The sequence below is a fragment of the Pituophis catenifer genome, unplaced genomic scaffold (assembly GCF_029215685.1).
Source record: "Pituophis catenifer annectens isolate HBS135680 unplaced genomic scaffold, rPitCat1.0.hap2 SCAF_3, whole genome shotgun sequence".
Classification (NCBI taxonomy): Eukaryota; Metazoa; Chordata; class Lepidosauria; order Squamata; family Colubridae; genus Pituophis; species Pituophis catenifer.
The window spans coordinates 9,990,186-10,014,464 of record NW_027256883.1 but is presented as its reverse complement, the minus strand read 5'-3'; the positions used below and the strand labels follow the sequence as shown (position 1 = coordinate 10,014,464).

Below are 24,279 nucleotides of genomic sequence, written 5' to 3'. Positions count from 1 at the left end.
AACAAATGCCAAGATTTGCTTCCCGAAAAAGCCAAACGCTACACGAGACTCAGAGATAAAAAATTAGATTTTCTTGCAGAGTAAGAGTGGTCTGCCAAGGAAAATTCCAGCCACAAAGAGAAAATCAAAAGATTCTCATCGCTATAGGTAAGACCTTCGCTTTGCCGTGGTAATAAGTACAATATGAAAGAGTTTAAAATTTTATACATCTTGTCGGGATATGTGCTCATTAGAAAACATTTTCAGGGCTGAGGTTTATCAGGAGGAGCAAATCTCAATGATAACCGATCGTTTTTAAAGTATCTCTGGATCTGCAATTCTTCTGTCAAGGAGAGATTAGAATTTGACTTTCAGCATCTTCAGGCATTTTGGCTCAAATGTAAAAGAATTAGATATAGTCACTATCAAAAAATGTCCACGTATATGTAAGGAGACCGTATTACATCCAGATCAAATAGTTGTCCAGGCTCTTTTTGAAAACTTTCAGTGATGGAATACCCCAAAATCCCAGAAGGCAGCTATTCCATTGATTAATTGTTCTTGCTGTCAGAAAATTCCTTCTCATTTCTAGATTGGATGTCTTTTTAACAAGCTTCCACTCATTATTTCTTGTCCTGCTCTCTGGAGCTTTGGAGAATAAGTCAATAACTCTTCTTTGTGACAGACCCTCAAGTACTAGAAGGCAGTTATCACATCCCCTCTAAACCTTCTCTTCAATAGACTAGACATGTCCAGTTCCTGCAACCGTTCTTCATATTGACTACTGCAATGCTCTCTACATCGGGCTCCCCTTGGGGAGCACCCGGAGGCTCCAACTGGTGCAGAATGCGGCCGCGCGGGGGATTATGGGAGCAAGAGGGCGCTCCCATGTGATGCCTCTCCTGCGCGAACTGCATTGGCTTTCAGGGGTCTTCCGGGTGCGCTTCAAGGTGTTGGTCACCACCTTTAAAGCCCTCCATGGCATGGGACCTGGGTATTTGCGAGACCGCCTTCTGCCGCCAATAGCCTCCCACCGACCAGTACGCTCCCACAGAGAGGGACTCCTCAGGGTGCAGTCAGCCAGGCAATGTCGGCTGGCGACCTCCAGGGGGAGGGCCTTCTCTGTGGCAGCACCTGCCCTCTGGAACGATTTGCCCCTGGAGATACGAAGGATATCAGATCTCCGGGCCTTTCGCCGTGCCCTAAAAACTTTTCTTTTCCATCAAGCAGGGCTGGCGTGAAACCCCCCCCCCCTTTTTTTAGCTCTTTTTAGCTTTTTAAGTGTAAATTGGGTTTTAACTGGATTGTTTTAAATTGTGGGCCAAAGCTGTATAATTCTTTTAATTGGTTTTAAATTTTGTATTGGTATGTTTTTTATCCTTGGCTGTACACCGCCCTGAGTCCAATAGGAAAATTGAATGAAATAATAATAATAATAATAATAATAATAATAATAATAATAATAATAATAATAATATGTTTTAGCTTCCAGATCCTTTATCATCTTAGTTGCTCTTCTCTGCACACTTTCTAGAGTTTCAAAAAAAAGTGTCTTTTTTTTTGCATCATGGTGATCAGAATTGTATGTTCTGTGTGGTCTCACTAGTGTGGTATAAAGCAATACTAACTTCTCATGATATTTAAGACTGCATCAACAGAGGGTCAAAAATCAAGTTAACTCTTCTAAAACTCCTTTTCTTTGGAGTTGAGCACGTTCTATCAAGCCAAACTGTCTGGACATTTTATGGCAGAAATTCTCCTGGATGTCATACATTCTGGAAAGTGGTCGGGCTACAACTGCAACAGCCTAGGAATAAATGAATGATCTGGACCATTTAAGTCAGATTTCAGGCCTGATTTAGCACACAGAGAGCATCAATCATATTGAGGTGGCAATGTGACTCTCATCTATGGAGATTCTCAGTCATCCAGGTCATGGTTGTCCCAAAGGTATTTTTTCAAGAGGCCACTGGACTTTCTTGTTTTTCTTTGAAGACGTTTTGCTTCTCATCCAAGAAGCTTCATCAGCCCTGCTATGATGGCTGATGATAAGCAAAATGTCTTCAAAGAAAAAACAGGAAGTCCAATTGCCTCTTGAAAAAGCACCATTGGGACAATCTGATTCTCCTAGTCCTGTTTGATCTCTTAGTGCAGGGGTCTCCAACCTTGGCAACTTTAAGACTTGTGGACTTCAATTCCCAGAATCCCCTAGCCAGCCATGGGGGATTAACTCTTTTCCAGAAGCTGAAGTCCACTAGTCTTAAACTTGCCAAGGTTGGACACCCTTGTTTTAGTAGTTTTTTGATATTATCAATTGACATGCAGAGACTCTTTCTTTTGGAGAAAAGTGCAGAAAGTTAGATGATAGCAGCAGTAAGTACCAAGCCACTATAACACGCTAACAAACTGGGACTAGGACAAATAGACCAGAGTCTCAGCCCTGAGGCAACCCAAAGTTATTGCCACATAGCCTTAGTGTGAAATGTTCATTTTCTGTCAAAATTAAAATGCCATGTATTATTATTTTTTTTTATTTGATTTATATGCCGCCCTTCTCCGGAGACTCAGGGCGGCTTACAATGCGCTAAGCAATAGCCTTCATTCTTTTGTATATTTATACAAAGCCAGCTTATTGCCCCCACAAACTGGGTCTTCAATTTACCTACCTTAGAAAGGATGGAAGGCTGAGTCAACCTTGAGCCTTGGCGAGATTCGAACCTGCAGTAATTGCAGGCAGCTGGTCTTAATAACCAGCTTAATAACAGGGTGCCTTAGACCACTGTACTACCAAGGCTCTTTAAGCTCTCTAAGCACAGTTCCTTTATAGTTAGTCCTCGATTTATGGCTGGTTTTTTAGCGACCGTTCAAAGTTACAGCAGACCTCCCCGGGGGTACTTATGACCGAGTTTCAAAGTTCCAATGGACTCACACACCCCCCCGCCCCCGGTCGTGTCATAATATTTTGGGTGCCTGCATTTGCAACTGTTTGCAGCAGCCTGCACTCATGTGACTGCGTTTTACCGTGTTTTTACTGAAAACCAGCATTTTTTGACAAAACCGGCCCACAGTCAACAATTGGTTCCCTTAATGACCACTGCAAAATGTTCATAAAACCAGGTTGGTCATGTGGGTGACCCACTTTATGACAGTTATGACTTGCGACCATAATGGGCAGGCTTCATGATGGTCCTAAGTCGAGGACCATCTGTATTGTACTTTATTTAAAAAGAAAAAAAATTAACAGAGGTAGAGAGAGAGAGAGAGAGGATGGTGAGTAGCATCCAATTTAGGCAAAAGGTAACTGGAAGTTTTACTTAAGATTTTTCTCTTGTTTTTCTCTGGCATTATGTTGAAAACCCTGCTATTCAATCAAAGTGCTAGGCTCTTAAGCGCTGCGGAAGCTGTAGGTACCTTTGTAATAGACGCAAACGTACCCAGAGCACAGCAGTTTGTAAGAGATCAACGGCTACAAATAAAAACCGAGACCGTGATCGGAAAACAAGCCCAGACTTTCCGTGCAGAATGAATTCAGCTGAGCATTCTTTTTCTAATTCGGGGCTATAATCATCCCAATAAATACCTGTAAATGCTATGGTGCATTTATAGAAGGATTTCCCCCCATTTGCTCAGAATTTCATGCTGCTTTCTGAAAAACCAACCTGCGGTTTTCAGAGACACGGTACTTAGTCAGAGTAGGAAATTGGCTCTTCTGAACATTCCCATTTCCCCCCCCCCCCCAAAGGGGTTCGACCTGTTGGAGATATTGGCTGACAGCCAATCTTCTGTCAGTATAGAAGAGCTCCAAAAAACATCAGATGCATCATGCTGACCATTTCTTTTTAAGAAAAAAAAAAAATACATAAACACAGTCAAGCATCAGGGGGTGGGGGGGTGGGGAAATAGCATTGAGAAAATTTCCTTTTGTTCTTTTACGATATAGGCATCAAAAAAAGTTTAACCTGTAAGAGGCTCACAGTGGCATAGCGCCTCCTGGCTTCTGTCAAGATTTCGAAACAGAAGTGGGCCATTTCCAAATATGACAAAACTAAAGCACCGTATAGTAAAGTAGATTCAGAGACTCCCAAATTGGCTTTTCTTTGTAATAAGTGACAAGTGGAAGGGGACAGAATATTTCCGGCAAATTCCCAGTTGCCTGCCTTGGTTAGGACGGTTCTGCGTTTCCTCTCTTTTTAATCTATGTTAAAGAGAGAACCAACTAGAAGTAAGGACAGGGGTGGGCTTCAAAAATTTTAGCACGGGGTTCTCTGCCTGGTTGCTCGGTGGGCGTGGCCTAGTCGGCTTCCTGTACCATGGCGGGGAGTGGGGGCTTTTTGCCCTCCCCAAACTCCAGAGGCTTTTCTTGAGCCTCCGGGAGGGGAAAAACAGCCTCCCCAGGCTCCGGACGCCCTCTGGAGGCCAGAAATAGGCCTGTTTCCAGCCTTCCCAAACTTCCGGTAGGCCCGTTTTTTTGACCTCCCCGAGCCTCCACGTGCACCCTGCACTTACCTGCATCCAAAACGGGCCGCGTGGGGACTCCTGGGAGGGGTGGGACCAGCCAGGAGTGGGATTTGAGGGCTTTCCGAACTGCACAGAATCTTAGCTAGGGGTTCTCCCGAACCCCTGCGAACCCCCTGAGCAGCCCACCCCTGAGTAAGGAGATATTTTTTGACAGTGAGAATGATTAATCAATGGAACGACTCGTCTCCAGAAGTAGTGGGTGCTACACCACTGGAGGGTTTTAAGAAGAGATTGGATAGCCATTTGATCGGGATGATATAAGGTGTCCTGCCTTGAACAGGGGGTGACTCTGAGAAGATCTCTGAGGTCCCTTCCAGTCCTATGACTGCATGTTCTATGCAACAAAAGGATTTCTTATTACGTTTTCCCATGGCTCTCACTTCTCCTTCACTGATTATATCTCGCCCTGCAAACAAAGAGCACAAGCAAATTGGTCCCAGTCACCTTCCTCTCTGCATAAATCCTGTACAAGATTCATGCGCAAGGAAGCCGCAAAGTCAAGTAGAAAACATCATTTTTCATGCCTTTTGTTGTCTATGGGCTTGCTGAGACTCTGGTCAATGCATCAAGAAGAGAAGATGAAAAGATAATTAAGGCCGAAGGGAAGGGGAGGACTCTGATCATATGAATGACTGAAGGGCATATGGCTGGTGTGCTAAGGGGATGAAGAGATTTAGTCAAGGATGCTGGGACATGGCTGGAGGCACTCTTGCTCCCAGATAAGGCCAGAAAATTAGCAGTCCATGGAGGCAATTTTATATACAGTCATTCTTTCTTAGAAAGGTAAGGAGGGGAAGGTTATATGTATTGCTGAATAAATTCGCCTCAACTCAATTGAGGAAGGAAGGAAGGAAGGAAGGAAGGAAAGACAGAAAGAAAGAGAGAGAGAAAAAGAGAGAGAGAGAGAGAGAGAGAGAAAGGAAGGAAGGAAGGAAGGAAGGAAGGAAGGAAGGAAGAAAGAAAGAAAGAAAGAAAGAGTAAGTAAGTAGAAAGATAGAAAGAAAAGGAAGGAAGGAAGGAAGGAAGGAAAGACAGAGAGAGAGAGAGAGAAAGAAAGAAAGAAAGAAAGAAAGAAAGAAAGAAAGGAGGGAGGGAGGGAGGGAGGGAGGGAGGGAGGGAGGGAGGGAGGAAGGAAGGAAGGAAGGAAGGAAGGAAGGAAGGAAGGAAGGAAATTTTCGTTACCTTTCTATATTTTTGTCCGATTTAATGTGTATTAACTGTTATTTCCAATAACTAGGTGGCTCAGCATGCCACCTAGTGTAAAAATCATTAAGGCATGAAATTATTAACAGTAAGGAGCTTTTCCCCATAAGCTGTACTTGTTTTGATGCATCAGTGGTCAGGCCAAGAAGTTTTTCCTAGGTTCTGGGTTCTCTCGATTACTAATGCAAAAGAAGCCCAAAATTAAATTATGCAAAATAATCCAAATGCCACCAATTCATCTGGATATAAAATGCCTAGTATTTAGTTAGGAGAACTCATTCAGAAGTTGTTGTGCTCCAGTGGCACACAACTTTTTTCCCCCCTTTTTTTATTCAACCAATCCATAATCATAGTCCCAAAATTCAGACTTTCCCACACCTGAACTGAAAAACAAATACGGTAGTACTACTGTACTTAGCTGGAGAAGTTTAGAAGGCCGATAACAGCTAGTTATAGAGCAAAGGCAAACAATATAATGGTAGGATTTCCATTTGAGCCTCACCCTGCAGAAAATGTGACAAATTTTGTTTTAAATCCCCCCTTTTTAATTGATTTTTAACATTGCCTGCATCTTTCAAATTTTATATACTCCTTTTATGCTTTTATTATTTTATTTGTACACCAGCCAGAATCCCCTTGGGGAGGAGATGGGTACAGGTAGTCCTTAATTTATGACAATTGAGCCCAAAATTTATGTTGCTAAGTTGTTTAGTGAGTCTTGCCTCATTTTAAAATCTTTCTTGCCACAGTTGTTAAGTGAACCGCTGCAGTTCTTAAGTAATAACATGGTTTGTTAACTGAATCTGGTTTTCTCAACAACCTTGCTTGTCAGAAGGTTGCAGAAAGTAATCACGTGACCCAGGGGTGGGTTCTAATTTTTTTTTTACTACCGGTTCTGTGGGCGTGGCTTATTTTGTGGGTGTGGCTTGGTGGGGGGTAATGTGACTGGGTGGGCGTAGCCAACTTTTTTTTTTTTTTTTTACTTTTAAAAGCATTTTTTCTACAACTTTAAGAGGTTGCAGAAAACAATGCTTTGAAAAGCCTCTGCCAATCTCAGCTGAGCCGCGGGATGATCTGAGGTTTTTTTTTTTACTTTTAAAAGCATTTTTTCGGCCGAAGAGGTTGTAGAAAACAATGCTTTGAAAAGCCTCTGGCGATCAGGCAACTCAGCTGGGATCGTCAGAGACTTTTCAAAGCATTTTTTCAGCCAAAGAGATTGTAGAAAAAATGCTTTTAAAAGTAAAAAAAAAAAAAAAAAAGCCTCTGATGAGGTGGGGTAAGCGAGCAGCGACCAGGCCAGGGACCGGTTCGGGGGCATGGCCAGCCAATGTTATTACCGGTTCTCCAAACTACTACAAATTTTTATTACCGGTTCTTGCGAACTGGTGCGAACCGGGAGCAAACCACCACTGATGTGACCCCATCATAAATATGAGTCAGTTGCCAAGCGTCAATTTTGATCACGTGACCATCAAGGTTGTAACTGTGAAAAACGGCCATCAGTCTCTTTTTTTTCAATGCCGTTGTAACTTGGAACGGTCACTAAACGAACGGTTGAAAATCAAGGACTACCTGCAGTTTTTAAAATCTGATAAAACGTCTAAATAAATTGAAAGTTTAAACGAAGGTACTAACTACCAAGATTCCAGGCTTACCAACTCCGAATGCACTTTGAGATGGGCTTGGAGTTTGTACTTATCCGGGGTAGAATAATCGCAGTCTTCGGTGGGACATTTCAGCAAAATGTTGCTATGCTTCTGGATCACATGGCGCTTAAGACAGTTTTTGGTGATGGAGGAGTAGCTGCACTGAGAGCAGTAATGAAGATGCTCTCGTGTGTGCGTGCGGACGTGCATGTCATAATGCACCTGGTACCAAAACAACTTGCCTGAAAACAAGACAGAGAAACATTAATAAGTAGATGACTTATTTACTTATGAGTAGATAAGTTTCCACAATTCGGTAACCTTGTTCAATCATAAGGCTGATGTGTTGCAGGAACACCAAAAAAACATTATCAGGCTCCAGTCTATTAACGCACACAGAGTGAATTAGCCCTGAATCAGAGGTGAAATGCTCCCGGTTCGGACCGGATCACGTGATCCGGTAGCAATGGAGGTGGGTGGTTTGGAGGACCGGTAGCAAAAATCCCTGCCCCCCTCCCCCCATTGCCCAGCTGAGCCTCACAATCATCAGAGGCTTTTTTTTTTATTTTTAAAAGCATTTTTTCTACAACCTCTTCGGCCGAAATAATACTTTTAAAAGTTTTTTAAAAAAGCCTCTGATGATCGCGTGGCTCAGCTGGGATTATCAGAGGCTTTTAAAAGCATTTTTTCAACAACCTCTTCAGCCGAAGAGGTTATAGAAAAAATGTTTTAAAAGGAAAAAAAGCCTCTGCTGATCAGGCAAGTCAGCTGGGATCATCAGAGGCTTTAAAAGCATTTCTTTTACAACCTCTTCAGCCGAAGTTTTAAAAGGAAAAAAAAAAAAAAAGTTGGCCACTCAAGTCATATTACTGGCCCCCACCAAGCCACGCCCACAGAACCGGTAGTAACAAATTTTACATTTCACCACTGCCCTGAACAAATCTAAATTGGTTAAACGAATGCAGTCTGATCCTGTCATGAAAATACCTAATCCGATCGAATTGAACCCGTTTTGGCGTATCTAGTCACCCCCACTTCCCCCCCAAAAAATTTGGAGTAGCTTGAAAAAAATAGGTCATGACTAAAATCTGATAGCACAGAACATATCTCCCAAATACTGACTGATTATAGTGGCCAAATCATGATAGTGCTGCAATTTTGGACGATGAGAAAGGGAGCTGTGATGATGTGAAGACTTGCCAGGACTCCCTTAATAAGAGAATAACAGAGTTGGAAGGGACCTTGGAGGTCTTCTAGTCCAACCCCCTGCTTACGCAGGAATCCCTACACCCCTTCAGATAAATGGTTATCCAACCTCTTCTTCAAAACTTCCAGTGTTGGAGCATCCACAACTTCTGGAGGCAAGTTGTTCCACTGATTAATTGTTCTCACTGTCAGGAAATTTCTCCTTAGTTCTAGGTTGCTTCTCTCCTTGATTAGTTTCCATCCAATGCTTCTTGTCCTGCCTTCAGGTACTTTGGAGAATAGTTTGACTCCCTCTTCTTTGTGGCAGCCCCTCACATATTGGAAGATGGTTATCATGTCACTCCTAGTCCTTCTTATGGGATAACAGGGTTTTTCAGAGAAAAGGGATAGGGACTTTGGGATCCCCCCCCAAAATAGGGAGATGTTCTACCAGAAGTATTGGTAAGCTGATTTGGTTTGGATAGCAGCTGTACTAAGTTAATATATTGTGAGGACACAACTACTAAGGGTGCTCTATTGGAAGCAAAGCCAAAAAAAAAAAAAACCCTCTTTTTAAATATACTTTTTCTCCAGTAAATGAATTTAAAAGACTTGATGAAATGGATTTAATTATTTCCAGAGAGACAGGAACCTCATCTGGACATAGTTAACTGGCATTCCTCTGCCAATTGTGTCCCCAATGAGAAACATTTCTAAAAGGTATTCTGCTAATTGAACTGTTCTTAATGCACAGGGTTGTTATCAAATGCCATTTTCAGAAAGCACTTGCATTAGGGAGCCTTATTAGTGTATCAGGAGATCAGGAGATAGCTACCTAGGGAGGCATACTTTAGGAGAAAGCATTTTTGCTATAACAGCTGCAGGAAGCATGGAGTTTAGTTGGCTCGGATTTAAATTAAGAGGGGAATTGATAAAGTAATATGCAGGACTCACGGTGAGAAGTTAAAGAATGGGGACAAAACATAGTTTCAACGGAAGGGAATATTTATAGCTCATGGTTGAATTGTGGGGTCCTTGGTGCTCTCTCAGCTTGGTTCTTTTTTCTTGCAGACATCAAGTAAATAACCAACCAACCAACTCAGAAAGCACCAAGGATCCCACAAAACAGGGTTTATTATTGAAGAAACTGAGATGATGTGAAAGTGCAGGTCTTCAGTAGCAAGCTGGAAGTTCAAAACAGGCAAGCAATGCTAATAACAAGGCCAGCAAGATTTTGGGGTTAACATAGGTTTAATATTAAGGCTGGACCTCTGTAGCTTCCATTTCTTAGATAGCTTATTTACCACAAAGGAGAAGCATAAATTCCCAAGGGTAAAATGTTGTCTTCTTCAATCAAAACGAAGAACAGCTTGGGTTCTCTAGCTGACAGTTAATGCCAGTCAAAGATAAGCCGTCACTGCTAGTGCACTGGAATAGGATAATGTTCAAGAGTTTAGGAATCAAGAGCCCAACTTTTAATTCTTTGGTTGGTTGAATGGTGGTCTTTGCAGCCTCTTGAAATGGTCTTCTGCAGTAGCGACATAAGCCTAAGATTGAAAATCAGGCTTGTCAGATGCTACATCTTTTCTATCCTGCTCTACGGAGTGGATAGTTGTCTCGGACAGAAAGCCACTTGAAGAGACTAGAAGCATTTGAAATTGGATTTACAGGCAGCTGTTACGTATAAGTTGGGTGGACAAAATCAGAAATGAGGAGGTGATAAGCCGCCTGGGAAAGCCAAGGGAAATCATCAAAACCATAAAAAAGTGAAAGTTAGAATATTTTGGACACCCAGAAAAAATATGGTATACTTCACTTAATCCTCCAAGGAAAGATTGAAGGCAAATGAAATCCAGGCAGAAGAAGAACATCATGGCTTCAAAATCTAAGGGACTGGTTTGAACAAAACTCAACAGCATTTTTTGGTGTGGCTGTTGATAAAAATAGGATCACCAACATGATCGCCAACGTCCAATGACAAATATGGCACAAGAAGAAGAGGAATGGAGTAGTAGTCCCTTATCCTTTCTCAATGAGGCATTCATTATCTGCTGACTCTACTATTCTCTTCCATTCTGTCTCACCAAATCCGCTACTGAGTGCAACAGAAGAGAGATGCTTACTCCTTCCCAGTACATTTAACTCTCTTCTTACCCTCTTTGTATTCTTTTATGCCAGGGGTCTCCAAACTCCCAAAACATGAAAAACTAAGAAGTGGCAAAGAGATTAATGGGGTTTATAAACAAATGCTCCAAAAGATCTTATTGCATGGCTTAAAATGGGTCTCCAAACTTGGCATCTTTAAGACTTGTGGACTTCAACTCCCAGAATTCCTCAGACAGCACTGAGCCCAACAGAAGTGTTTGAGCTGCTAGTACTGCTTCTATTCCTCTATTCCAAACTCAGAGGGTATCAAGGCTTTTTGTCTAATCAGGTCTGCTGCTTTTTTACCTATCTGATGTCTCCTGCTCAGTGGTGGGATGCTACCAGTTTAACAACCGGTTTGGTGATTGCGCGCTTTGCGCGCGTGAGCAGTTTTACAAATACTAAACTTCTGTGTTACTGTGGGAGTAACACAGCTGAGGCGTGGCAATCTGCTCTGCCGCACCAATCAGCTGAGAAGATAAAGTTAAGTAAAGCACAGGGGCGGGCGGGTGGAACGACCTGAACATCGGAGCAAACCGGTTCACTCTCAGCTGAATGTCAAAGCTAACGGTTCGCCCGAACCGGTCTAAACCGGTAGAATCCCACCCCTGGTCCTGCTCCTGCTTTTGGATCCTTGTTGCAGACTCCACATCGTCACCTTTTACTTAAGATAGGACTAGGAACAGCCTCAAGGTTTTAAATCCCAGATCCCTCTCCAGGTTCCTCTCACAGGGCAGATGATCTCATTAAAGGAGGAGTCAAATCCTGAACTCCGCTTCTTCAAGAGAGCTACACAATAATTAATTTCAGAAGGATAGCAACACTCCTTCCTTGGGTGGCCTTAAGAAACCCGATCCTCAATTCTATTGTTCTGGTGTTTACTATGGAAACAAACTTCTGCTATTCGTGGGCCTACGTGAAAACAAGCCATCAACATCCTGCTCACCACAGTATTCGCATTCCAAGTCTCCGTAGACCTTCCTGATCTTCTCACACAAGGCTGTATTCATTTGTTGTTTTTGCAGGTTGTCCAAAATCTGCATAAAGGCTGCAGCTCCAGTTTGATCCTCTGAAGGTTGAGGACAAGACTCTGAATTCTGATGAGACTCTACACTGGGTTCTAGAAGGGGAAGGGAACTCGGGGACTCCGTCTTTTCAAGAGTTGAGTCTTCGACTTCCTGATGATTAAGACAAACAATCTGACTCTCTTGTTCAGTATCAGGAACGCTCTCTGGTTCTTTCTGGTTTAAACTGGAGTTTTCATCTCCCAAAAGCTGTTCAACTTCACAGGGGACGTTCACCGAAGAGTCAAGTGGCAGCTGCTCTTTGGCCAAACAGGCCTTTTCTCCGTCTGAATCTGGCGAAGTGTTCTTCTGTAAAAAGCTATCTGAAGCATTGACCAAGCTAACATGTGGGGACAGCAATTCAGTTAGTGGCTCACAAATTGGATCCGGTGCGTTTGCTGCTGGTGGGCTTTCAAAATCCAAAAGGAGAGCGGGAGATGTTCCCAAACTCTCCGCAGGGTTATTATTTTCATGGCTTCCCTCGGTGGCATTTCCGTCTCCCAGGCAAACAGACTTTACGACACAGAGTGCTTTGGAGTTTAAAAGTGACAGTTCAGCAGCGGTCTGGGACAATTCCTCTCCGAGGGCTTCCTGCTGGATGTCTCCTCCAGGTTCCAGCAGACAAAAGCTCTGATTGATGGAATTATTAAAAACGGATGTCTCGGGTAATTCCCCATGTGCGTCTTTGATATGTGAGCGGAGCCTGACGGAGCTGACAAATTTCTTTGAGCACTCGCTGCAAATGTACACAAAAGGGTGCTTGCGGACGTGGAGCTCCAGAGCTTGGTACTTGGTGGCTCCATGGCCACAGAGCTCGCAAGCAAAGGGCCTCTGATCCCCGTGGACCAGCATATGCCTGTCACGATCCAGTTCGTTTTTGAACTTGCGTTCGCAGATTTGACAGTCGTACAAAAGCTGTCTCTTGCCTTCCCGAGTCATCAAGCGGAGCTGGTCAAAGACATTCTTCACCTTTTTGTCCTGCAAGTCATGGGCTTCCTTGATATGCTTGATCAGGTTTTTGACATCGGAGTATTTTTTCTTGCAGAAGCGGCAGTGCTGCTTGATCTTCTTGTGGACTCTCTCCACGTGGACTTTAAGGTGGCCTTTGCTCAGGCAGGTGAAGGGGCAGTAATCGCAGGAGAACTTCTCTCCCGTGTGCTTCCGCAGGTGGACGTTCAGGTTGGCTTTGATGGCGCTGGCGTAGTTGCAGAAGGAGCACTTGTAGGGCTTCTCGTTGGTGTGGATCCTCAGGTGGGCCTGGAGGGAGTGCTTGAATTTGAACACCTTGTTGCAATACTCGCAGGTGAAAATTTTTAGCTGAGTGGCTCCCAACCTAAGGAGAAAAAGAATCAAGTCATAAAATCACGAAAGCAGACACGAGAATAAGAGCCATTCAGATAGACCAGGTTAATCTTGAGGACTACTTCTAAAGAGCTCCTCACTAGCAATCAACATTGAAATACCAATAGAATTTCAGGCTTAGATACTGCCCCACACAGCGTTTTATAGCACACCATTTTGTATACTGTATTTTTCAGAGGATAAGATGCTGCAGAGTATAAGACGCAATATAGTTTTGGGGGAAGAAAATAAGAAAAAAAAAATCTGCCTCTGCCTACCAGCATCCATCCGTATTCATCTGGCTAGCGTCCTGTCAGTGTGTGAGACTGTTTGGAAACTGAAACAGTATTTGCTGTGTGAGCAACAAGGAAGGAGACAGCAAGGAGCCTGGGAATGGCTTAGGTCAATTGTTCTAAAGCTGCATGCTGTGCTGATTTCTGAAACTAAAACTGAAACTGAAACTCCTCTCCTCTGCTTGGGTTTTGCTTGCTGCTGCAAACTCTGACAGTCCTTGCAGCAAATAGCGAACAGCCAGGTCAGCTTCAGCACATTATTGCAGCCTGATTCAGCATGAGCACCTGATTGGTGGGTGGATCGGCCTACCGGAATACCCCCAATCAGCTGTTCCAGGCTGTAGGGATTGCCATAGAACATCTCCTCCTCCGTGCCTCATGTTTTTGGCTACATTCAGTGTATAAGACACACCCAAATTTTCACCCTCTTTTAGGGAGGGGAAAAGTGCATCTTATACTCTGAAAAATATGGTACATCATTAGCTAAATAGGGAAAAACCAGCAATGCAATGTTCCAAATACCAGCCTTCTCATGTGCTAATTGCTATGTAGCTTCTATTAAGAAAGATAGCTTTCTCCGAATGAGGAAACATCCTTGGCATGAATTAAAATTCCTGGAATTTTAAAAAGATGTGTATAATACATTTATAATACATCACCATAGGTCTCCCAAGCATCTTTCCAAAAATGCCATAATTGCTCTTTCCCAGTAATTTAAGTTAGAGAATATTTCTGCCCAGAGGGCTACCCCATACATAGATTTGTAAATGAAGATTACCTGCTTGATTTCATTGGTTGCTCATAAGGAGTTTGCTGAATGGCATATTCCTGATAACCTCTTCGCTGAGATGAGTCTGACACAGAGGTTTCTGAGTTGACGGGCTGCTCATTTTTGGGAGAAGCTGCTTCCACAGGAACGATCTTTGTGGCACCTGCAGCAAAAAAACAGAAATGCAATTCACCTAAAAGCCTCTAAAATACTATACAGGATAAGCAGTATACAGGTAGTCCTCAATTTACAACTATTTGTTTAGTGACCATTTGAAATTACAGCAGTGCTGAAAAAAGCAACTTATGAATAGTTCTCACAGTTGTGACCGCTGCAGCATCCTCATGGTCACATGATCTGAATTTTGATCATAAGGCATTTTCACAAGGCATTTTATTGGTCTGGGCTCAAGCCTTGTGTATCTGATTGTTGTCTTGGTAATGCGCGTGCACATTTTGGGCACTCGGTTCGGAAAAGGTTAGCCATCACTGCTCTATACCATTTCTGTGGCCTCTCTATTCATCATAAACAATATTTTTGAAAGTTACACTTGTAGCGTTCTAGGCTGCCAAGCTACACACCAGCTTCTGATAATAAACTCAAGATATTTATTGCAGTAGTATATCTTACAACAAAGCATACTAAAGCTCAAAGCTTACTTTAGAAAAAGAGCCTGAAGACACAAATTTCAAAATTGTCAAAATGCAAGCACAGTCCATTTCCAGTCCAAGATTCCCAGCAATCAAGAAGCATCCAGTCAGAGCCATAAGGAGGAAATTTGAACATTTTTTTCTGTCATCAGAAGCCAGTTACAAAAGTTACATCTCTTTTGTAACTGGACATCAGCTTGACCAATACATTGAGTGACATTTTTTTTTTTCTTTCAAGAAGACAAGTGAGTCTCCTGAAGAACACTCTCTTTAGCTAATTCCTTTCAGGTACGAAAAACCAGTCCCATATGTGAAGAGTTCAAATGACCTACCGTATTTTTCAGAGTATAAGACGCACCTTTTTCACCCAAAAAAGAGGGTGAAAATCTGGGTGCGTCTTATACTCTGAATATACTCAGCCTCTCAAATGGAGGTTTCAGAGGCTGAAAAAAGCCTCTGAAACAAAGTTTCAGAAAAAAAAGCATCCGAAACGGAGCTTCAGAAAAAAAGCCTCTGAAACGGAGCTTCAGAAAAAAAGCCTCCGAAACGGAGCTTCAGAAAAAAAGCCTCTGAAATGGAGCTTTAGTTAAAAAAAAGCCTCTGAAATGGAGGTTTCAGAGGCTGAAAAAGCAAAGTGCAGAGCTCACAACCAACAAACCTGTTGCTAAAATTCACCTCTGGGAACAGCTGATTGGGGATATTCCAGGCGGCTTATCCATCCGCCAATCAGCTTTTTTCTTATTTTCCTCCCCAAAAACTAATGTATGTCTTATAATCCGGTGCATCTTATAGTCTGAAAAATATGGTACTTTATTGCTCAATGCCTGGCAGTTTGTACCTGGGCAAGACTAGATAAGGTTCACCAGCATTCAAGGGGAGGTTCAGACCTTGTCCTCTTTTGCCTATGTAATGATTCCAGACTAAGTCCCAGCTTCACTCCTCCACCAGCTCAGCCAAGATCTCCATATGTAAACTGAGGCTCAAAGTGGTCAACTCTTCAGCTTCTGAATCTGAATATGTAGACTGATCCCTAACACTCCCCTACAAGTAGCACTACTCTGAACCTAGAAGCAAATCTAACCTAGATAGAAGGAAGAGACAATCTTGAGGACATCTGGTAGTAAGAAATGACAAGCCAAGGAACGATTAAATCAGGGGTGAAATGCTCCCGGTTTGGACCGGCTCGGGCGAGTAGGTAGCGATGGCGGCGGGTAGTTCGGAGAACTGGTAGCAAAAATCCCTGCCCCCGCCCTGCATGCCCAGCTGAGCCGTGCGATCATCAGAGCCTTTTTTTTCTTTTAAATGGCTCTTGATGATCCAAGCTCTGACGATCCCAGCTGGGTTGCCTGCTAATCAGGCAACTCCGCTTGGATCACCAGAGCCATGTAAAAGAAAAAAACTTTTTTCCTTTTAAATGGCTCTGACCATCCAAGCTCTGATGACCCCAGCTGAGTTGCCTGCTAATCGGTAGCAAAAATCCCTCCCCCTCCCCCCCTCAGCTTGCTTACCTTAGCTGCTGGTCGCAACGCCTTGCTGTAATCCCTGCAATCCATTGCATCAGCAAGCAACTGAATCTCCCTGCCTGCAATCAAGCAGGCAGGGAGTTGTGGACTTCAACTCCCAGAATTCCTCAGCCAGCAAAGCAAAGCTGGCTGAGGAATTCTGGGAGTTGAAGTCTACAAGTCTTAAAGTTGCCAAGGTTGGAGACCCCTGTTCTATTGGGTAAGTTTTTCCCCTTTGGGAGCTTTAAAAAAATAGTTAATTGGGGGTTTTTTTAGTTGTTCTTTTTTTAGACCTAGCCATTTAAACTTTAGAAAGTTTTAAATTTAGCTGCTTTTATATAAAAATAAATTAAAATAAAATAATATTTGTGCAGCTTTCTGAGATTTTGTGTGTTTCTGTAGTGTTTCACTTTAACTACACAATCACACAAAATCTCACAAAGCTGTATGTGGAATTTTGTGTGTGTAAAGTGTGAAAGTTGGTTTTTTGGGGCTTTTTGTGGCTGTGTGAGGTTCCTGCTTGTTGCAGGGGCCATTTTCGGTCTAGCACAGCTGCTTTTATATAGTGGGTGAGCCAGTTGTGTTGTGTTGTGTTTTGTAGGTTAAAAAAGGGCAAAGAAGTGACATTGGCTTGGCCACGCCCACCTGACCAATAAGCCACGCCCTCCCAGTCACCCTACCACAAGCCCTGCCCACTAATTAAGCCCCACCCACAGAACCGGTAGCAAAAAATTTTAGATTTCACCCCTGGATTAAATGTTGCTTCTTCTCATCCATTCATTCACCATTATTTATTTATTTTTTGCTAATTTCCCATCTCGGTATTATCACCCAAATTCTGAAATATCCCTTTGCTGAGTTTTAGCTCAGCTCTAACAACTTATGTTAGTTAATGAGCAACTTTTTGTTTTTTGTTGTTAAAGAATAACACCGCTTTTGTGCGGCAGTAGATTAACAATCTTGAAATGTGAACAATATGGCTTCATATTTTAATTTCAACACGAGAGCTTATCTACAAAGGCCACGGGGAAAAAACAGAGCAAAGAGAAATGAGTAGCAAACAATTAAGAAGACAACATGAGAAAAACCTGGGAAAAAAGAGATAAAGCTAAAAGCTGACATTTAGAACCGAATAGAAAGCTGTTTGATAAACAATAATGAGTGCTTTTCCCCCCTGTAGCTCATCTCATTTTTTCCTTTATTGCCCAACAACTAGTTTTACTCATACTTATTTAGAGAAATAACATACATTTAAGTGTTCAGTCTTAAAAATGGAGTATGGAGGAAATATGGAGAATGGTCCTTTCTTTTGTTAACACTTTTCTCTTTAAAGATTTGAAAAGCACCGATGTTTTTAAAAGCATTCCAGCTAGTTCTCAGTTTACAAGAGCTTATTTAATGACCGTTAAAAATTACAACAGCAACAGGAAAAGTGACTTATGATTGTTTTTTTTTCACACTTATGATTGTTACAACTTCCTCATGGTCACATGATCAAAAGTCAGATGTGTGGCAACTGGCATGCATGTATGATGATTTACAATGTCCCGGGGTCATGAGATCTCCTTTTGTGACCTTCTGTCAAGCAAAAGTCAATGGGGAAGCCAGATTGACTTTACAACTGTGTGCTATTAATAATGGAAGTGATTCACTTAACAAACTGTGGCAAGAAAGGTTGTACAATGGGGCAGAACTCAATAAAAGTCTCACTTGACAACAAACATTTTGGGCTCAGCTGTGGTTATAAATCAAGGACTATGTATATCTGGCTGTTCTGCCCCAGCTACGGACCCCAAAGAACACAGCACACACAAAGTTTGTACAAAACTTAAATTTACTAAAATAACTCAGTCTTTTCCAAACAAAGGCTGTTAATAAACTTCCTTAACAGCCTACAAGAAAACAAAGATAAAGTAATCACAATCTTACAAAAGTTGGCAGAAAGCCCAGAAGCAATTTGCAGGAGAATGAACTAAAGTTGTTCCCTACAAATTGCTTCAGTCGGCGTTCCTCCTTAAATAGGCTAAGGGAGTGGCCAATTAGCCCCAAGCCTTACTCTCGAGGAGACCTCCCTCCTGAGGAGCCAGTCCTGCCTTTTGGCCACTCTGCGTGCCCATGCATTGAGAAGAGGCTCCTCCCCTTCGTCCTCTTCACTTAAAGGAGCTTCTGGAGGTTCTGAAGGCCCTGGCTGAATCTCCGCCTCTGGCACCACATCTTCTCCAGCCTCCTCATTGTCTGACTCGAGTGCCAGCTGCACAGGCTGCTGGTGCAACACCACACCAGCCTCCTCGCTGTCAGAATCAGCTACAATCCACACAGGCCGCTGACGGGCCACAACATCTGGCTGGTTGGAGAGAAAGAAGCAGCAATGGGATGTTTTTAAGAACAGACTGGACAGCCATTTATCTGAAATAGTACCCTGTTTCCCCTAAAATAGGACATTCCCTGAAAATATTTAAACACATGTGCAGCCGGTCCCCACCATTTCCTCGGGTTAGGGAGACAGAGCTGGAAATCAGGTAAGATGGCAAGAGGAACCCCATCTTGCTCCACGCGCCCCAAAGTAATAAGACATCCCCGAAAATAAGGCCAAGCGCTTATTTCGGGGTTCAAAAAAATATAAGACAGGGTCTTATTTTCGGGAAAACATGGTATAGAGCTTCCTGCCTGAGCAGGTGGTTGGACTAGAAGACCTCCAAGGTCCCTTCCAACTCTGTTATTCTGGAAGGACTAGTTAAAAGGGAATGTGAGTCTGGTAAAAAGGAATAGCTTTTGTTCCACAGATGCATCGATCGTTAGATGTAGAGGAAAACAGACAGTGGAATACATACTGTAGATGCAGAAATTACAGATGCATGAAATTAAAGGGATTATACACAAGAGAAAAATGTTCCTCTTTGCAACAGGAAGGATGCTGAGGTTGCATTTACAAGATTCAACATAACCAAAAATATTTTCAACGTAAAATCCACGAGAGAAAACGTTTTTCTGCTGTCGTGTTCTTGAAGTTGTTCATTTTTTTTTCTCCCTTTTTTCCAGGTCTCTTTTTTGGAGGATGAACAAGTCAGGTTAACCTGTTGTGGCTCCGTTGCCTGAGCCTGGGCTATCGACAGATGCAGACTCTGAGAGTGAGGGAGAGGAGTTGGCAAGGCCTCCCTCTCCAGGACCCTCCTCTCTGGCAATGCCTCCGGAGGACACCGAAGGCCAAACGATAGGCTCAGAGCCAAGCACGTCCCCGTTGAAGGGCGATGAAGCGATGAAGAAGCGCGATGAGCGATGAAGAAGATAAGTGCTGGCTGGACCCACGACAGAGGTGCAGGGAGAAGTGTGCACAGCAGAGGGTAGGGCGTGCCAGAGATTAGCTGAGTCACTGGACCACACCCCACAGGGTATAAATGTGGGTGTGGTGGCCGGTTCAGTTTGTGACGAGCAAAAACTGGAAATACTCCATGATCTCTGTGTTACTGGACTTTGCCTGCTTTATCGGACTGCATTTGGATTAATCCTTGTATTGTTGACACTCTGCCTGTTTTATTGGAATGCTGGCAGTCTAATCTTTGTTTTGTGTGAGTAAAGTCTGAATTGGCAGCTAGCCACTGGGTTGCTGCCAGCTTTATCTTCAAAGAGTTTTGTCGTGTGGCTTATTAACTCCGGGCCGTCTGTGGGGGTGCGTGTGGGGTACGGGGACAGAACATAACCTACACGCAAGACTGCTAAATAAAAGGTTAAAAGCCTGCAAGCATCACACTGCCGTACCCCAACATGGGCAAACTTTCAAACTCGCCCAAGGGCGCAACCAAAGAATGACCAGCACAACTAAATCGGTTTCACTCATACGCAACAGCCTCAAAGGGCAGATTATGCAGTAAAGGATAGTACGTATTTACAGATTTGTTATGTATCCACACCTCTTCTTTTGAAGGTGGAGGCCTGACTTATGTCTTAAATGGGAATTGCTTTTCTGTTCAACATACAGCACTGATGACCTACACTTGTAAAAGGCAAGACAGTACGAGAGTTTCTATTATATCGGCCAATAGACCAATCCAGTGGTGAAATCCAATTTTTTTTTACTACCAGTTCTGTGGGCGTGGCTTGGTGGGCGTGGCAGGGGAAGGATACTGCAAAATCGCCATTCCCACCCCACTCCAGGGGAAGGATACTGCAAAATCCCCATTCCCTCCCCACTCCTGGGGGAAGGATATTGGAAAATCTCCATTCCCTCCCCACTCCAGGGGAAGGATACTGCAAAATCTCCATTCCCTCCCCACTCCTGGGGGAAGGATATTGCAAAATCTCCATTCCCAGCCTACTCCTGGGGCCAGCCAGTGGTGGCATTTGCCTATTCTCCAAACTACTCAAAGTTTCCGCTACCAGTTCTCCAGAACCTGTCAGAACCTGCTGGATTTCACCCCTGGACCAATCGCATAAAATAAATAAAGCTTGTTTTTTCTTCTTCTTCCTGCAATCTAGTGAAGGTCCAGAAAGAGGAAGAGAAAACAATTACTTAAGCAATGTCTCTATGGGGCTATAACCAGCCTGATGGAAAACATTTCTTGTCCGAAAGTCTGCTTGAAATTGCTGGGGAAAGAAAACAACCACAAAAAAAAGCATCAGTCCAAAAAATTTGAACCTCACCACTTCACAAAGTCCAAGTGAAGGATGATAACATTTTAATATAGTTTATTGTGAAAAGAGAAAGGAGAAGAAAACTTACAATAGTTGTATAGCCAACACAAAAATATTCAGCCTAGTTTTCGTCATTATATGCTGGTTGGGTAACTTTGGGCTAATTGCTCTCTCTCAGGGAGCCTACTTCACAGGGTTGTTGTAGGAAAAATAGGAGGAGGAAGGAATGCAAGGTCTGCCTTGAGTTATTTATAAAGTAATAAAGGTGGGATAAAAGGCTAATAAATAATATATTGACCACATGAAATGATATTTATCAATCTTTCCATTGCATCCATGGAATAACAGTTGATTAAAAAGAAGTCCATATCTATACAGGTAATCCTCAACTTATGACCACAATTGAGCCCAACATTTCTGTTGCTAAGCGAAACATTCGTTAAATGAGTTTTGCCCCATTTTATGACCTTTCTTGTTGTATCTATTAAGTGAATCGCTTGCAGTTGTTAAGTTAGTAACAAGGTTGTTAGGTGAATCTGGCTTCTCCATTGATTTTGCTTGTCAGAAGGTCACTAAAGGGGATTATATGACACCCCCGGGACACTGCAACCGTCATAAATATGAGTCAAACATCTGAATTTTGGTCACGTGACCATGGGGAGGTTGCAAGGGTCATAACTGTGAAAAACGGTCATAAGTCACTTTTTTTCGTGCTGTTGTAACTTTGAAGGGTCACTAAATGAACCGTTGTAAGTCAAGGACTACCGTTAGCAGTCGATTAAAAAGAAGTCCATATCTTATCATTCAAATCCAGCGTATTCCATGTACTGGAATAATCTTATTTTGTGCAGTCAAAAGGCAAAATTTGCACAACCCAGAAAAGAAAGGATTTGCTGTAGCGTGAGACTCTCTGTCCTTCCATTCTGGTAAAGATTTGAAGGCCATTCTGAGACCAGGTCACCCATGTAATTCCTATGCTCTGCGCAATTAACCTAAATGCACATGAGCCCATTAGTGGAACTTAAGTTGATTCTTCTAAGAATTAAAGCTTATGTGGGTCAGAAAACGCTTTCGGGCCCTCAAACTCTTATTATTTTACCACTCACCCTCGAGCTCCGAGACTCAGCCATCTAGAATTCTGCATTATTTATAGGCAACTAAGTTTACCATCCATAATTTCCATTTTTTTTTTTTCCACTTTGCAAGTCTAATGAGCAGAGAAGAAGCGAGCCCCCGTTTCCCCATGATTTGGCAAAATCTTCTAGCTCTTGGGTCAAAAGCCGTATATTTTACACTGAAATGCAACTGTAGGGATGCAGATTCTTTTACATCCATAACTGCGTAGTACGTGAGGGCCTAACTAGATCATCTTGATGGGAAGGGGAAAGAAATGTGTCATCTAACGAGAGCCTGTATGGACTAGTGCTTAAAGTACCAGGCTAGAAATTGGAAGGCTGTCAATTATGGTCCCACCTTAGCTAGGAAAGCCATTGGGTGACTTTGGGACAATTATCCTCTCTCTCAGCCCAACCCCCCTCACAGGATTGTTGTTGTGGGGAAAACAGGAGGAGGAATAAAGGTTGGATATGTTTGCTGCCTTAATTGTAATAACAATAAAGGAAGGAAGGAAGAAAGGAAGGAAGGACGGAAAAAGGGAAGGAAGGAAGGAGAAGAAGGAAGAGAAGAAATAAGGAAGGAAAAGAAAGAAAGGAAGGAGAGGAAGGAAGAGAAGAAAGAAAGAAAGAAAGAAAGAAAGAAAGAAAGAAAGAAAGAAAGAAAGAAAGAAAGAAAGAAAGAAAGAAAGAAAGAGGGAGGGAGGGAGGAAAGAATGGGAGGGAAGATAGAGAGAAAAGGAAGGAATGAAAGGAGGAAGGAAGAGAAAGAGAAAGAAAGAAAGAGGGAGGGAGGAAGAGAAAGAAAGAAAAACAAGAAAGAAAGTGGGAGGGAGGAAGGAAGGAGAGAATGGGAGGGAAGATAGAGGGAAAGGAAGGAAGGAAGGAAGGAAGGAAGGAAAGAAGGAAAGAAGGGAGGGAGGGAGGGAGGGAGAAAAGAATGGGAGGGAAGATAGAGAGAAAAGGAAGGAAGGAAAGGAGGAAGGAAGAGAAAGAGAAAGAAAGAAAGAAAGAAAGAGGGAGGAAGAGAAAGAAAGAAAGAAAGAAAGAGGGAGGGAGGGAGGAAAGAATGTGAGAGAAGATAGAGAGAGAAGGAAGGAAGGAAGGAAGGAAGGAAAGAGAATGGGAGGGAAGATATAGGGAAAAGGAAGGAAGAAATGAAGAGAAAGAAAGAAAAGAAAAAAAGAAAAGTGGGAGGGAGGAAGGAAGAAAGGAGAGAATGGGAGGGAAGATATAGGGAAAAGGAAGGAAGGAAGACAAGCAAGAAAGAAAGCAAGAAAGCAAGAAAGCAAGCAAGCAAGCAAGAAAGAAAGAAAGACAGAAAGAAAGAAAGAAAGAAAGAAAGAAAGAAAGAAAGAAAGAAAGAAAGAAAGAAAGAAAGAAAGACAGACAAAAATCCCCCGTCCCCCCCCAAAATAGTTGTGGTTACCTGGAATTGCTTCGTGGGCTGTCAAAACCACACTTATAATAGGATTCTTAGCTCCTGAGTCGGCTTCTTTTGAGGACAGATTTTTCTCGGTCCTTTGTACCCGCTGCCTCTTGGATGGTTTTTCTCGCTCATCTTCCCTCCTGTTAAGGTCAACATCAGAATCATTACCTAAAAGGGCAAATATCAAAAAAAAGAACATAAAGAGAATGATGAGTAGTTTTCTTTCACATTTACCATCTACAGGATGGTGAGGTTCCACTCTTGGCTTTGTTGAAAAAGAAAACATTTGCAAAAGGGAGGCAGAGGTCCACTCTCCTAAGGAGGTCTATCTAATGCAGAGGTGGGCAACCCATGGAAATTTTGTGACCTCTGGACTTCAATTCCCAGGATGCCATAGGTTGTAAAAGTGCCCACCCCTGATCTAGCGGCACCAACAAGGGCCTTCTCTGTGGTGGCTCCCTCCCTTGTGGAACATTATCCCTGTGGAGATAAAATTGGCCCCCACGTTGACACCCTTTTCACAAGCCCTGAAGACCTGGCTTTGCCAACGGGCCAGAGAGGGATGGAGCCCATCACATCACACTCTTGTCAGAAGCACCTCGGTTGATTGAAAGGATTAGCCGGTGCCCAGGAGATGCCCAGTTGAGGGCTCCTTTTATGTCCCCAGTGGGAGCTGGAGCGAAGGACAGGAACTCACTCCGCCCTACGGCAGCACTTGGGTCTCGAACACAGGTTCGCTAACCTCCAAACCAGCATCTTAACCATGAGGCCACCGGACTCCTTATGGAGCCCATTAAACAGCTTAGGTGATTGT

The 24,279-nt window shown here is 43.0% G+C and overlaps 1 protein-coding gene across 1 annotated transcript in view; it reads right to left on the bottom strand.

Annotated features, from left to right (window-relative positions):
- The window catches only part of ZFAT (zinc finger and AT-hook domain containing), a 127,178-nt gene that overhangs the window by 60,139 nt on the left and 42,760 nt on the right, over positions 1 to 24,279 (bottom strand). The window contains exons 4-7 of the mRNA XM_070940314.1: positions 23,466 to 23,633; positions 14,153 to 14,306; positions 11,623 to 13,073; positions 7,356 to 7,588 (exon numbers count right to left, since the gene is read on the bottom strand). Coding sequence (XP_070796415.1) covers positions 7,356 to 7,588; positions 11,623 to 13,073; positions 14,153 to 14,306; positions 23,466 to 23,633 — 2,006 coding nt within the window. The remainder of the gene's footprint in view (positions 1 to 7,355; positions 7,589 to 11,622; positions 13,074 to 14,152; positions 14,307 to 23,465; positions 23,634 to 24,279) is intronic.